This window comes from Corapipo altera, unplaced genomic scaffold (assembly GCF_003945725.1).
Source record: "Corapipo altera isolate COAL_440 unplaced genomic scaffold, ASM394572v1 61286, whole genome shotgun sequence".
Lineage (NCBI taxonomy): Eukaryota > Metazoa > Chordata > Aves > Passeriformes > Pipridae > Corapipo > Corapipo altera.
In genome coordinates this window covers 1,760,521-1,774,270 of record NW_020884907.1, presented here as the reverse complement: position 1 = coordinate 1,774,270, position 13,750 = coordinate 1,760,521, and the positions used below count along the sequence as shown (strand labels likewise).

At 39.3% G+C, this 13,750-nt stretch overlaps 1 protein-coding gene across 7 annotated transcripts in view; it reads right to left on the bottom strand.

The window, feature by feature from the left end:
• DMXL1 (Dmx like 1) overlaps positions 1-9,675 on the bottom strand; it is a 73,621-nt gene extending 63,946 nt beyond the window's left edge. For 4 of the 7 annotated variants that reach the window (XM_027652455.1, XM_027652458.1, XM_027652456.1 and 1 more), the window contains exons 1-4: positions 9,550-9,675; positions 4,988-5,058; positions 1,750-1,828; positions 1,125-1,257 (exon numbers count right to left, since the gene is read on the bottom strand). In XM_027652455.1, coding sequence (XP_027508256.1) covers positions 1,125-1,257; positions 1,750-1,828; positions 4,988-5,058; positions 9,550-9,580 — 314 coding nt within the window. In that variant the 5' untranslated portion in view covers positions 9,581-9,675. Of the gene's footprint in view, positions 1-1,124; positions 1,258-1,749; positions 1,829-4,987; positions 5,066-9,549 lie in introns of all 7 variants that reach the window. The other 3 variants (XM_027652462.1, XM_027652459.1, XM_027652457.1) reach the window with 2 other exon arrangements.
• Positions 9,676-13,750: the final 4,075 nt, after the last annotated feature.

Below are 13,750 nucleotides of genomic sequence, written 5' to 3'. Positions count from 1 at the left end.
AAAGATGTTCTGGTTCATCCAGAGAACTGCCCAAGCAATGCTAAAAGCCTCATGAAGCATAACCTCAGGTGAGCCCGTCCAGCCAGCCACTTTGGGAAACTCATTTAGGAGACTGCCAAGTGAACAGTGCTTCCAAGCAAATAGTGCACCCAAGATACTAGAAAAGTCTTCCTATAGCAGGAAGGACTGTCATTTAAACTATCTTATAAACTGAAGCATTAAACTAAAACTGTTCTACCAATACACAGACGCAAATACTAAAATCAACATGAATACAAGAAGAGCATTCAGAGAGAGACACAGTAAACCAGAATGTATCAACCTTGGCATGACTGTTCCAAATATCCATAACACAGAAACAGTAAAAGGTGTGTGAAAGGAGGGAGATGTTACACAGAACACAGAAGAAAGCTGCAAGTACAATAATTTTCAATTGTGCACCTTTCACCTTACTTCTTGTACAAGGAACAGTGTCTACTGGGATAGTTTCAATAGTAGCACCCCCCCTGTCGGTATACTGAGATTGTGTGAACAATTTCCCTTGCATTTCCATGAGTCTTGCTTTAGCATATTTGAGTGTGAACAGTTAGTTAAAATGGCTGCGGGAGCTGAAGTTAGAACAAAGGTGGCTTTTTGCCAAATGCCAAGGAGGAGTTTTGGCAGGTTTTCTCATCTCCTATGATCATCTGTTGTGATCCAATTAGCAGTGGACAACAAAGTATGTTTTCCTTATGTATCCAATGTAGTGTGAACAAGAACTGAGTGTCATAAGCAGTATATAAGGTGTCTTTCTTCTAATAAAGCGGACATTTTGCTGACCATATTGGCCTGTGAGCATCTGTCTATACCCCTCCATCATTACTCCCCTCAATATTTTACTGGTGCTCAGTATAACTGAAGAACTGCCTAAGAACACGAACTACCCCAAAACCAGTTACAACTGATCTTGTAAGAAGAAAGAAACATCACACAGTCAAGGCAGACACAATTCAAGTTTATCACACATCAAATTTATCAAATAACAGCATGCAATATAACTTCACTGAACTACATTAGATATTTTATCTGAAAGGTATGAATAAGCAAGGAAGCAGGAATGACTTGGTTTTAAATGCATTTCTTACTTGCATTGCCAGATACATCTCCACTCTCCAAGTCCAATATCTGTTCTTTCTGTACTGTCATTGTCAGAAGGGTTTTCCAAAGGAACATTGGACCAAAGTTGAAGACAACTGGAACCAGTCAACAGGCGAGTACCTAAAACAAATATTTATAATAATCTAACTCCAAAAAGAGTAGGAAGATATAGACTTCTTTAAAGAGAAAGAGGAAAAAAGTTTTGGAAAGCTGAAACTGTAAAACAAAATATGGCAGATATACCTTTTCTAGATTTTTTTGGTACATTTGAGCATCTACAGTTCAAATTGTGAAAGTTAACCAAATCTTAGCAATTGCCTAAAAGAAACACCTACTGTAGACTCTCCTCTTTCTCAACAACCACTGCCATTTAATCCGTGGTTATAAACATTAGAAACTGCTGAGACAAGAACAATCAAGTCAGACCATATAGATGCACTTAGTATTTTGGTTCTCCTGTAATAAGTGACAAAGGGTAGATTTCACTCCACTTGGTGTTCTCCATCATGCTAGGACAAAACAAAAATCTTTTCCTTGTCCCTTAAAGAATGGTAAAACTTATATAAGAAATTAGCATCAAACAGACAGATGTTTCTTTTATTCTATTCCTACCTGTGGGATCCCATGTTAGATTATGTACTATGGCTTCCAGTGTGATCTGAGCACTCTTCTGCCACTGATAATGTAGCACCTGAAATTTTAAGCATTCACAAACATGAGCATGAAAACACTTCCTTCTATTAATAATAGAAATAAAACATCTTCACTGCATTCTCCAACTTTTATGAAGGATGTTGTAGTGGTTTGAACCTTGTTTTCCCCCAGAGGCTGAAAAAGTGGTAACCCCCAGGGGTGGAGACCCCTGGAAGTTTTGAAGTTCTGCCCAATTAGCGCTCCTGCAGAAATGTAAACATATCACAAGCACCGGAAGAGAAGGGTTGTAGTTTGGTTGGTAGAAGAAGTAGCCATGTTGTAGGAGCCACGAGGAAAGGGGCCCGGAGCCCCTCGGGGCCTCTGGGGCCCCCCCCAGCCCCAGTTGGGGGCTACAGAGACAGAGCAGAAGCGGTGGCAGTGTCCAGAGACTCTGGATAAGAGCCAGGACAGATAAGAACTGAACCGGAGGAAGCAGCAGAAGAGAGAGCCCGCAGTAGAACTTCAGAGTTCTGGGGGTAGGAACTGTACCAAACCCCCCAAACTCCTTTAAGACCTCCTGGAAGGAGGAAGATGATGGACTCTTGCTTGAAAGAGCCTTGGAGTGCTACAGCACTTGCAGAGAGGAGCTAAGAAGCTCAAAGGCGTCCTGGGAAGCTGGACCGGGACGGAGAAGGAATGCGGGGGGGGGGGGGGGGTTGACCTTGGCCCCCCTCGCTGCTGCTGCTGCTAAGCTAGCAGCCTTGAGACAGAGCACGGAGCTCTGCAAAGGGGAATTTCAATCCCCCGAGGAAGGGACTTTCACGAAGATGCCCCTGCATTTCGTGATATACCTGTGGTGACGCGAGTCTGGTCCCTGCTGGCAGCCCACAGGTGAGGCCTTCGCTTGGACCGAAGGAGAGCTGAGGGGCTTGGAGACCCCCTTGTGTGTATTGAACAGAGATCCAGCTACAACAATCCAGTTACTGCTGCATGCATGAGATGAGGAGACCTGCTGCCTTAGAAGAGATTCCTGAGAGACTGGAAGGGATCTGTCCTTCTTTCCCTCCTGGACTTTTATTTGGAGGGGAGAAGAGATCTGATCCTTTGTAAATACTATATGTCATGGTAGAGATAGTTGTGATCGTGTGTATAATGTGTTATAGTATTTATTTGTACAGTCATTGTAATATATTCCCTTTCCCCCATTCTGAGTCTGGTTGTGTTTTGTCTGGAAAAAAAACCCATCTCACATTAGGTTGAGATGTGGGAGGGGGGATGGAGCTAGGGAATTGGATTTTGGGGCTATCTCAAACCATGACAGATGTTTAAAATATGTTACTGCTTATCTAATAAAAATTCATTCATTCTGTCTTTGAAACAAAATAGTTTTTCACTAATATGACCATACATATAGAAGTTTCTAACTTCCTACTTAAAAAATATAGATTGAAAAAACTTCCATACATAAAATAACCATCAGTAGGGAAGTGCAATTTTATTTTGGAACAAAGAAAAGATATATAAAAAATGAAATGTATTAAATGCACCTGGTGTTTGATATCCATGCCATTGTTGAATTAGAGGGTTTCAATAAGGTTAAGATAACATACAGCATTGTTCCTCCCTCCTCCCTCTCCCTCTTTTTTAATATACAACAGGACAGTCAATTATCTTTAGTTTTTAGTTCACTCACTGGAACATATTGAGAATTAAATTCACAAAACATTTATGTGGTCTGTTTCCATAGTAGACTGCAAAGATTTTATGCCTTGAATTACAGAAGAAACTGAATACATTACTCAAAATAATATTAAGAGCCAACATGTTTTTCTCTTAATTCTCAAAGACAGACTATTTTAAAGTAATCATCCCCCAGCCCAAAAATATCACATTGAATAGATGTGAAGGTTAAAATATGACTGCTCAATCTCTCAAAGTTTGGCAGAAAACAGAAAGAAGTATCTGCTAATAAGGATCTAAACAAAACATTTCTGAAGCTAGCTGTTTTTTTGTTGGGTTTGGGTTTTTTTAAGAATCTGTACATTCTGGTAAATGTAAGACAGACACAATCTTAAAATAACCTGGAACAAAATATTGCAGAGAGGCTAACTGAAAGAATGAAGTAACAGAATATTTCTTCAATTATACACATTTGAAAGCAAATCATGGATGGTGAGTGCTTCCTCTCCTGCCTACAGTTACTACACTAACTTTGAAGTTTCAAGCTAAGTGTACTGTTTACCAGCCTAGAAAAACATTCAGGATGGATTCAATGGTTCCAACGCCCAAAAATGAGAGTAGTACTTCTAAAATGTTCGTATGAGCTTAGCAACTCACATTTTACCATTATTTTATTCCACTGCTTTTCAGTTATATAAATCATTATATATATTTATATATTCAATGCCAGCTACTTAATTAATATATAATATACCACAAACTTACAAATACATCAGGAATCACGTGACTGAGTTTGTTAGTACAAAGAAGGCAATCCACTAGATGGCCATATAAACAATTTGTTAATACAAATGGAGAGATCAAATCCATGAAAAGGGAGAGAGAAGCTCTTTGAGCAACTGCAAGTCAAAGTTCTCATATAATCAAACTGACTTTAATTAGAATCTAATGCTTCTGACTATATATTACTCTTCATGTAAGAAGCATGGCTAAATAACTTGCTCTAAGTCGTATTATTATTTAGAAACTAAGATTCTGGATGTTAATCACTGAATTATGCTGAGTAAATACTGTTCTTATTCAACATTCTAACACTGAAATATAAGCATTCAGTCAGATATTCTAAAAAAGCCACAGATTTTTGAAACTATTATAGATTTGGCCAAAAGCATGTAGTTTAATAAGCAAAAGTTAAAGTAACAACTGTAAAACACATGAAAAAGGAATTCCTATTGTAATGGCTACACTATTTGCAGAACAGGGCTGTGTATGTTTTTTTGAGTTCTAGAATATTTCAGTTATGAGCTGCAGGGCTACATAAATAAGTACTACGAAGCAATATAGTAAAACCTTCTTTGTTAAAACTATTTCAAATAACAGGTCTCTGTCCTTATCCCACCATTTTCACTTCCCAAGAACCACCTTATTCTAGCATTAAAAGAAGATATCGAAAAAATCTTCAACTTTAAAGCAAACCAGAAAAATGATATGGGCTTTATAACTGCTCAAACAAATCAAGGAGTGATGCAATACTTACATTATGATGACTGCTGTTCTGCTTCAAGAGGCTGACTGGTTCAAAGATACAAATCACCTTTCCATAAGAAGCTGCAATCTAAAGCAGTTTATATTTATATGTACATAAAACACACACAGAAGAAATAAGCTATTGAACAAGAATAAAATTCAAATGGTTGATTTTACTTTTAACCCTCCTTGTAGACAAATTTGAAGCTCATATCCATATTTCCTTTTGATAACAGAAAAAGGATATCTGGTTAAAATCATGAACTAGTGTAGATAATAAAAATATAATCCTTACTCATTGATTGTGATGAACTACTGAGACTATAGGTGGACATGAGATTTTCTTTAAAAAAACCCTAGATTATTAGCAATATTATTTCCATATTAAATTACATAAAGACTCAAAAGAGTCTGCAGAGTTCACCTTCTCAAACACAGAACCAATATTGCTTCACAGTGCTTTTGTGCACTTCCCCAGCATTAGAACATGCTGCCTCATAAAAAGTTAATTCAGAAGACCCAAACTACACAAGCAAAACACCCAATGCAGAGAACTGCAAACAGAACTACTATTCAAGGCTAACATAAAATATTTCCAAAAAAGTTGCAATATGGTCAGCTTTAATTGGTAGTTCAAAGACTTATTTTATCAGTGGTTACCAGCCATCTCAAACTTGTATTAGGACAAAATTAAGAGTATTTGATCACAAGATATCTATACAAAAGCAAGCCTAAAAGACTTGTTAGGAAGAGCCTAAACAAGTCAAATGTATGCTAAAGACGTCAGGTAGAGAGCCTGAGTGAGCTGTCACGAGGAAATGTTACCTAGAACTACCTGAAATACAGATTTACAAAAATTAAGGAGTTTGCATACATCATGCAAAATGAACATCCTGCATTCTCAAGTGGTGCTTGCTGTTAAAAGAATATCTACAGTTATGATATGCTGTAAGAGTTAAGTACCTATTTCTGTAAAATTCGGACTTAGAAAGTATTCATAGTTTTCTTTTAAAAACAATAAACAGAGTCATATATCAACCACGAAAGCTTTCAAAAAAAAAGTAATAAACTTTCATACTCATCGTTATTTACAGATCCTTTAAATACAGATTAAATTACCTAGGCAGCCTCATCTCCTCGGATGGTAAGATTGACAGAGAGGGAGAGACAACAGGTTAGCAAAGGCATACAGTGCCTTCAGAAAGCTTCATAAAAAGAGTTTGGCGAAATAAACACTTGAAGAAAAGTACAAAGATCAGTGTTTACAGAGCCACAGTGCTGTCTACTCTCTTATATGGCTCTGAATCATGGGTCATCTACCACCACCACCTGTGTCTCTTAGAATGCTTCCATCAACGCTGCCTCCCTACAATCCTAAACATCCACTGGTCAGATTATGTGACCAACACATCTGTTCTAGAACAAGCAGCAGTCACAAGTATTGAGGCCATGCTGATGAGAACACAGCTGTGCCGGGCAGGACACGTCTCCAGGATGAAGGACCACCGCCTCCCTAAGATCTTGCTTTATGGTGAACTTGCCACCGGCTGCCGCATGAGAGGAGCCCCAAAGAGAAGATACAAGGACTCCCTGAAACAACATCTCAGCCTTGGCCATGTTGATCAACATAACTGGTCTACTCTGGCCTCCAATTGGAAGGTCTGGAGACACACCATCTATAACACTGCCGATGCTTTTGAGAACGCACACAGGATCACTCTTGAGGAGAAAAGACAACGCAGAAAGAATCGTGCCTTGCAGAATTTACCACCTAAGGAGTCTTTCTGCTGTGCCTTTTGCAACTGGACGTGCCTGTCTCGTATTGGCCTTTTTAGCCACCAGCGTGCTTGTGTCAAACACAGGTAGAGACCTTTCCCTAATCTTCATTCGCGAAGTCTAGCCATGGTGGGGGGGTGGGTGGTGAAATACAGATGTACATGATCTGTACAAACGTACAGATTCATTCAAATCCTACAATCCATAGATCTATAGCTTCAAGAGAAACCTCTGCATTAAAAGAGCAGATAGTTAAATAAATTTCTATCACACTAACAACCTAAACATCAGCCTGACCCAAAAATGCCAAGAGTAATTTTATCACATTTGCAAGGAAAAAGTTTCTTCAGGCACTTTCCATCTCATTAATATTTTCCTTCTCTAATTCTTTTAATTACCTTACTTACTCTTTTATTCTCTAATAACTCTGTTCCACACCCAACAGCAAACATGGACACTTTTTCCATATTTTATTGTTTAGTGGGTTTTTAAGACAAATGAACATTAGCATTCCAAAATGCTAAACTTACAGTGTCTAGAGCAACTGCTACACACTTAAAACTTTACATAGGCTTCCATAATCATACAGCCACTTGGCCTAGTCCTCACTGAGAAGATGTTGCCAAAAGAAATAATGACAACTTGTTGAAGAATTTCCCAAACTACAATAATTACTCAGACACCAAATAAAAGCCTATAGTAGTCCCAAGTTGTGCTATTAGAAATGAGATATGCAGGGAAGCATTACTGCATCATAGGACACTACAGTCATTCCTAATGACATGGACAGTAGGACTGAGTGCACCCTCAGTAAGTCTGCAGACCACATCAAGCTGTGTTGTGCAGTAAACACACTGGAGGAAGGGAAGGGATGCCATCCAGAGGGACCATGAGAGACTTCAGGAGAGAGCCCATGTGAACCTCATCTAGCTCAACAAGGCCAAGTGCAAGGTCCTGCACCTCAGTCAGTCAATACCGACTATCAACACAGACTAGGGAAATTAAAGGATTGAGAGCAGCCATGCAGTAATGGACCGGAGGATACTGGTGAACAAAAAATTGTACATGAGGCGGCAACATGGGTTTGCTGCCCAGAAAGCCAATTGTGTCCTGGGCTGCACCAAAAGAATGTGACTAGCAGAGTGAGGGAGGTGATAATCCTTGCTTTAGTGAGACACCACCTGAGTACCACATTCAGTGTTCCCAGCACCAGGAATACAAGAATAGGTTGAAGCAGATCCAGAAAAGGAACACAAAAATGGTCAGAGAGCTGGAGTACTTCTCTGAAGATAGGAGGCTGAGAGTGATGCAGTAGTCCAACACTTTGTTTCGTAAACCAAAGAGAAATCTGTGTGTCAGTACTGATGAAAAAGGTGGAAGAAAAAATTCCAACCCTACAACAGTGAACTGGAAATGCACTGATCAGTCTGGTCAATAAGCTAATTCCTAGCCAATCAGTGCTTAGTGTTTCAGCACTCTGCAAATACATCCAGTTTGCTGACAGCAAACAATACAGACTTGCAGAATCACCATGACCTCATAAGTCTACTCAGGAAACAAAAAAATTCTGAAGCTTAGTAAGCCTTATAGTATGATATATTCACATGTGTTAATTTACAATTCAAGGACAGTTTGTCCTTTAAATGCATAAATAACTAATATCATGCAGTCAAGATGACCTTGCAAATTTACAGAAATATTTTTTATGATTAACTGTGATGCGTGATCTGCATGTGTGTTTCACCATCTCTTAATATATGCCCAGTGAACTCAAAAACCAAGTTTCTAGTTAACAGCAGCCAGTGGAGAAACCCAGGCAGACTTTATGGCTATGAGATACCAGAGACACAGAGAAGAACATCTTCCTCGTTTTCATTTGTGTTCCTTCACTACCATTGCAAGAGTTCATCACTCAACTGCTAAAAAGCAGGAACAGGGAGTGGCTAGGGACTCATTAGCATGGACTTCACATGTAAACTTGAACTGGTTTCCATCAGAGGTTTTGCCTCAAGATGGACACCAGAACCTAATCAAAGCTCTTATGAACTCATAAGGCTTGTAGTAATGTGAAGAAAGCTAACATTATTTCCTCACTAGGACAGGTTTAAAGAAATAAAAAAGGTAGAAAACCCCTCTTATATGAGCAAATATTTATCCAGACACTTCAGACCAGTTCCTACTGAATTGGTCAATACTTAATCCCACTGACATGCCAATGGACAGAATTACCTGGTTATTTCTTTTTTACTCTGACAGAAAAATTAGGAAAGAGCTCTGTTAAATGGACTTGAAACCCAACACTGCCTAAAATACAACATTTCTGATGAAGGTTACCTACATAAGAAAAAGAAAAGCTAAGAATTCAATAGCAATTTTAAGCCTTTATGAATTGCTGGAAACAGATGTCATATTTCTGGATGATCTGAAAGTGATTTTTGTAGAAGCACTCATCTGCTGCCAGCCACTAACATGCCAAAGCACGTCAACAACATGCCCATTAGCTCAAAGCCATAGTGAATAAATTACCTTCGCTTCCAACTCAGTCATCTTTTAGCCAAATTCTTGCCATGTCCTCTATGCAGCCTTATATCTATAGCCTTCTGTGCAGTCCTACATATCTCCTAAAATCTCATATCCATTTTACATTCATTCTGTTGCTTACTACAAGACAGAAAGGAATCAGCCATTTTACTACTCCCTGTAGTGTATTTGCCTTAACTTGCAAGTATCCACACTCCTGAGAAGGTGCTTAACATTACATTGCTAGAACACTGTTAGAAACACTGGTTTACATACCTTCCCCTGTTGCATTGAGCAGTCCACACATCCCACTTGAATGTTTCCATGTTTTGCTCCAGGGATTATCTGTAATCGTTCAAAGTCAGTCCCTAGTACCACAATATCACATCCTGATGCATATGCCTAAAATAAAAAAAAAAAAAAAATAAATTCAAAAAAGAAACAAGAATAAAACTTTGGCTACTTACAGCATGTCAGTGAAGAATTAAACAGCACGGTCGATGTATCCTATCCATGTAAAACACAATATACTCAGAAGTACAGAAGTATTTACAGAGATAATAGATGTCTACAGTTTAAAATCAAGCAATAGTACTGGAAAAGGACTTTTTCTCCATGCTTAGAAGTGCATCAGAACACTTCTATAACAAGCAAACAGGGGTTCCAGATAGAAAAGGCAAAAAAATGATGGGAGTTATAAAAACTTCTAGAAGAAAAAGCATGAAAGGAAGTTCTTGCAAAGTAGGAAAAAGTAATATATTTCTTACACTGGAGACAGAAACTTTTTAAATTTTAAAATTTTTGAAACTTTTGAAAAGAGGGAATAGAATCAAGGAGCTAAAATGGTAAAAAGCATTTAGTATGGAAATGAAGGTTAGTTATACAAAAGTAAAACTGTGCTCTCAGACTTTTTGAGTCTCCTGTTACTTGCATTAATTTTATTTTCTCTTACATTTATAATGTCTCTAACACCCTCACAGAGCCAGTTCATTGAGTACTGCAATGTCTGAGACAAAATTTCTTCCTATCTTCTTGGAAGTTTTATTAGAAACTAAATACAGATTAAAATGGAGAAAAACATTAAACACTGGAGAAACTTGTGGAAACAACAGTGAGCAGAATCATCCAATTAGCACAGGAATGCAACATTCAAGGATGAAAGTCTAAAATAAGGAATGCACATTCATTAAAAAGTTAGAAAGGCAGTAACAAAATTAAGAGCACAAACAACAGTGTTCTGTTAGAGAACAAGAGAATGATAAAAGGCTCAAAAATGCCATTTTGATTGGCTAAAAGATTTAAGAGCAGTCTCACAAACTCTGGAGAAGGAAGATCTCCAGATACTGACAAAAATTACCATGATCATCACAACCAACCCTACTAATATCTAGTATATTAAATAAAAAGTGTTGACTTGAAAAAAAGCAGAAAAAGTGAATGCTAGATTTACAAATTTGAAATATGAATGAGTACTTTTACCAAGCCTGACCTAGACTACAGTACCATTACAAACATTAAAATAAATAATAAAATAAAAAATACGGAGATTTTGTTCCAAAGACATTTTTCTACACAAAGGGTGCAGTGATGCTTCACAAAACAATCTTACCCAGAACACTGTGATCACTATCTCAGCCAATATTCAGCTATCACTGCAATAAGCAGAATACCAGGACCCTTTAAATAACCTGATAACTGAAAATGCTGTCTGTAATTCTGTAGACTAAATACAACTATATATTTATTTATGATCACTTATTATTGGTCAGGTTTTTGAGCCCCTTCCTGTCCTGTCCCCTCTTCAATTTCAAGAAAAGGTTCAAGCAGTATAATTCCTCCTGTCGAAAGAGCAGTATTTATTACAAATGGACATACTAAACTGCAGATTCCAAAGCAATCTAATTAAAAACTCACTCTGAAAGAGAAAATTTAGTAGCAATTTTCATTCAAATGTTAAAGTGATCACTTTCATATTGTGATGGCATGAATTTTGGATCTGCTCATCACTGAACATTTTTTCTTCAGTAAAAAACCATCTTACCTGGTGACTCACTAGTTAAGTCCATAGTTCACCAGAAAAAGGTTATTCAGAATTACCATATAAACAAATTTTCCCTAAGCCATTTTGTTGAATTTAGCATTCTGTATGGAGGCAATTTTAAGGAAAACAAATACTATTAAAAAAAAAGTGTTTCACTGTAAAGATATGACAAAGAAACATAGACATGGCTTTATTAAAAATGTATATAAAAGACAGAAGTGTCAAAGACTTTATGAAGCCCACCTGCTCTGCTGTATGCCCCTCTAGGCCTCATCAGAACTTCACAGACTTACTATACTTCTCACATCTGATTCTCTCCATTTCTAACTTCAGAGGCAAGCCTGAAATCACACAGTGTCACACCACCACAATCATTGAATAGAAACACAGAATGTTTTGGGTTGGAAAGGACCTTAAAGATCATCTAGTTCCAACCCCCCTTGCATGGGCAGGAATATCTTTCACTACACCAGGTTATTCAGAGCCCCGCCCAAAAAGGTCTTGAACACTTCCAGGGACGGGAATCCACAGTTTCTCTGGACAACCTGTTCTAATGCTGCACCACCCTCACAGCAAACAATTTCTTCTTAACATCTAATCTAAACCTTCTCTCTTTTAGTCTGAAGTCATTCCCCCTTATCCTGTCACTACATGTCCTTGTAAAAATAGCCTCTCTCCATCTTTCTTGTAGGCTTCCTTCAGGAACTGGAAGGGCGCTTGCAATAAGGTCACTCTGAAGCTGAACAATCCCAATTCTTTTAGCCTTTCCTCATAGAAGAGGTGCTCCATCCCTGTAGTCATCTTAGTATTTCTCCTCTGGACTTGCTTGGAGAGGTCAACGTCCTTCCTGTACTGGGGACCCCAGAACTGAACACAGGATTCCAGTGGGGTCTCACCAGAGCAGAGTAGAGGGGCAGAATCACCTCCACTGCCCTGCTGGCCACACCGCTTTTGATGCAGCCCAGGACACAGCTGGCTTTCTGAGCTGCAAATGAATGTTGCAGGGTCATATCCAGCATCTCCTCCAGCAACACCCCTAAGTCCTTCTCGGCAGGGCTGCTCTCGACCTTGATGCCTTAAGCCCCTAATGGTTTTTTATTTTTTAATATTTGTAAGACTTGTAAGTTTTATAAGTAGGTTTTAAAAGCAGAAACCCTCCCTTCTTTGTCCCTTGTTCCTTTCCCTTTCCCTCCAGCACCCTTGTTTATACATTCCTTAACCCTCTTCCCCCATTCTATGCTCCCCATATCAGCCCTACTTCTGAATACAGCAGAAGTGTTCAGTCTTTTGTCAAGGCAAGGCCTAGATTGTTGACAGAACAGCATATCTGGGCCTAAACCACAGAATAGGTCAAGAATTAGGTAACTATGTACCCTTTGTGCTCTGATGATGATGAAGGTGATGAAGTAGGTGGTCCCGAAATGCACCCCAGACCCATTTTAAGGGGGTGGACCCCGGGGTGGTCCAGAGTCAAGGCCACAGGGTGGACACATCTGGGATTGGATGGATGGTATTATAAAATGTAACCTCTCGGGCACAGGGGTGTGCGTCTTGTAACATCTTAGCCTTGGCAAATAAACCCTTTCTTATCTCACCCCTAATCAACTGCTCAGGAGATTTTTTCAGCACCTAAATCCCACGGCAACAACCTGTTCACCCTTAAGCCTGTATTGATACTGGGGGTTGCCCCAAACCAGGTGCACTGCCTTGCAGTTGGGTCTTACAGCAACTCACACCACTAACAGCAGTCCTGAAATTCAGAAACTAACCATTTTAAGGGGATCGAGAACTCAACCAGTTTTAGCATATAAAAATAGTCCTGAGTACACTTAGCACTTTGTACTGAAAGAACGCCACAGTAACAGTAAGAAACACTATACAGTGGAGTCTTGAGGAACTGATATATTTATCAGGGTATCAGGAACAAGGACTTAAAGCAGTATGGTAGAATATGCGGAGTTGGAAGGGACCCATAAGAATCATCGAAGTCCAACTTCTGGCCCTGCACAGGACCCTCATCAAGGGTCACACCATGTGCCAGAGAGTGTTGTCCAAACGCTTCTTGAACTCACTCAGGCCTAGTGATTGCTTCTCTGGGGAGGCTGTTCCAGTGCCCAACCACCCTCTGGGTAAAGAATCTGTTCCTACTATCCAACCCAACACCCCCGACACAGCTTCCTGCCATTTCTCTGGGTGCTGTCACTGGTCACCCCACAGAAGAGATCAGTCCCTGCCCCTCCTCTTCCCTTCACAAGGAAGCTGTAGACTGCAATGAGGTCTCCCCTCAGTCTCCTCCTCTCCAGACTGAAAAAACAAGTGACTTCAGCCAGTCCTCATGTGGCTTCCCCTCTAGACCTTTCACCATCTTTGTAGCCCTCCTCTGGACTTTAATAGCTTTATAACCTTCTCATATTGTGCTGCCCAAAGCTCAGAACC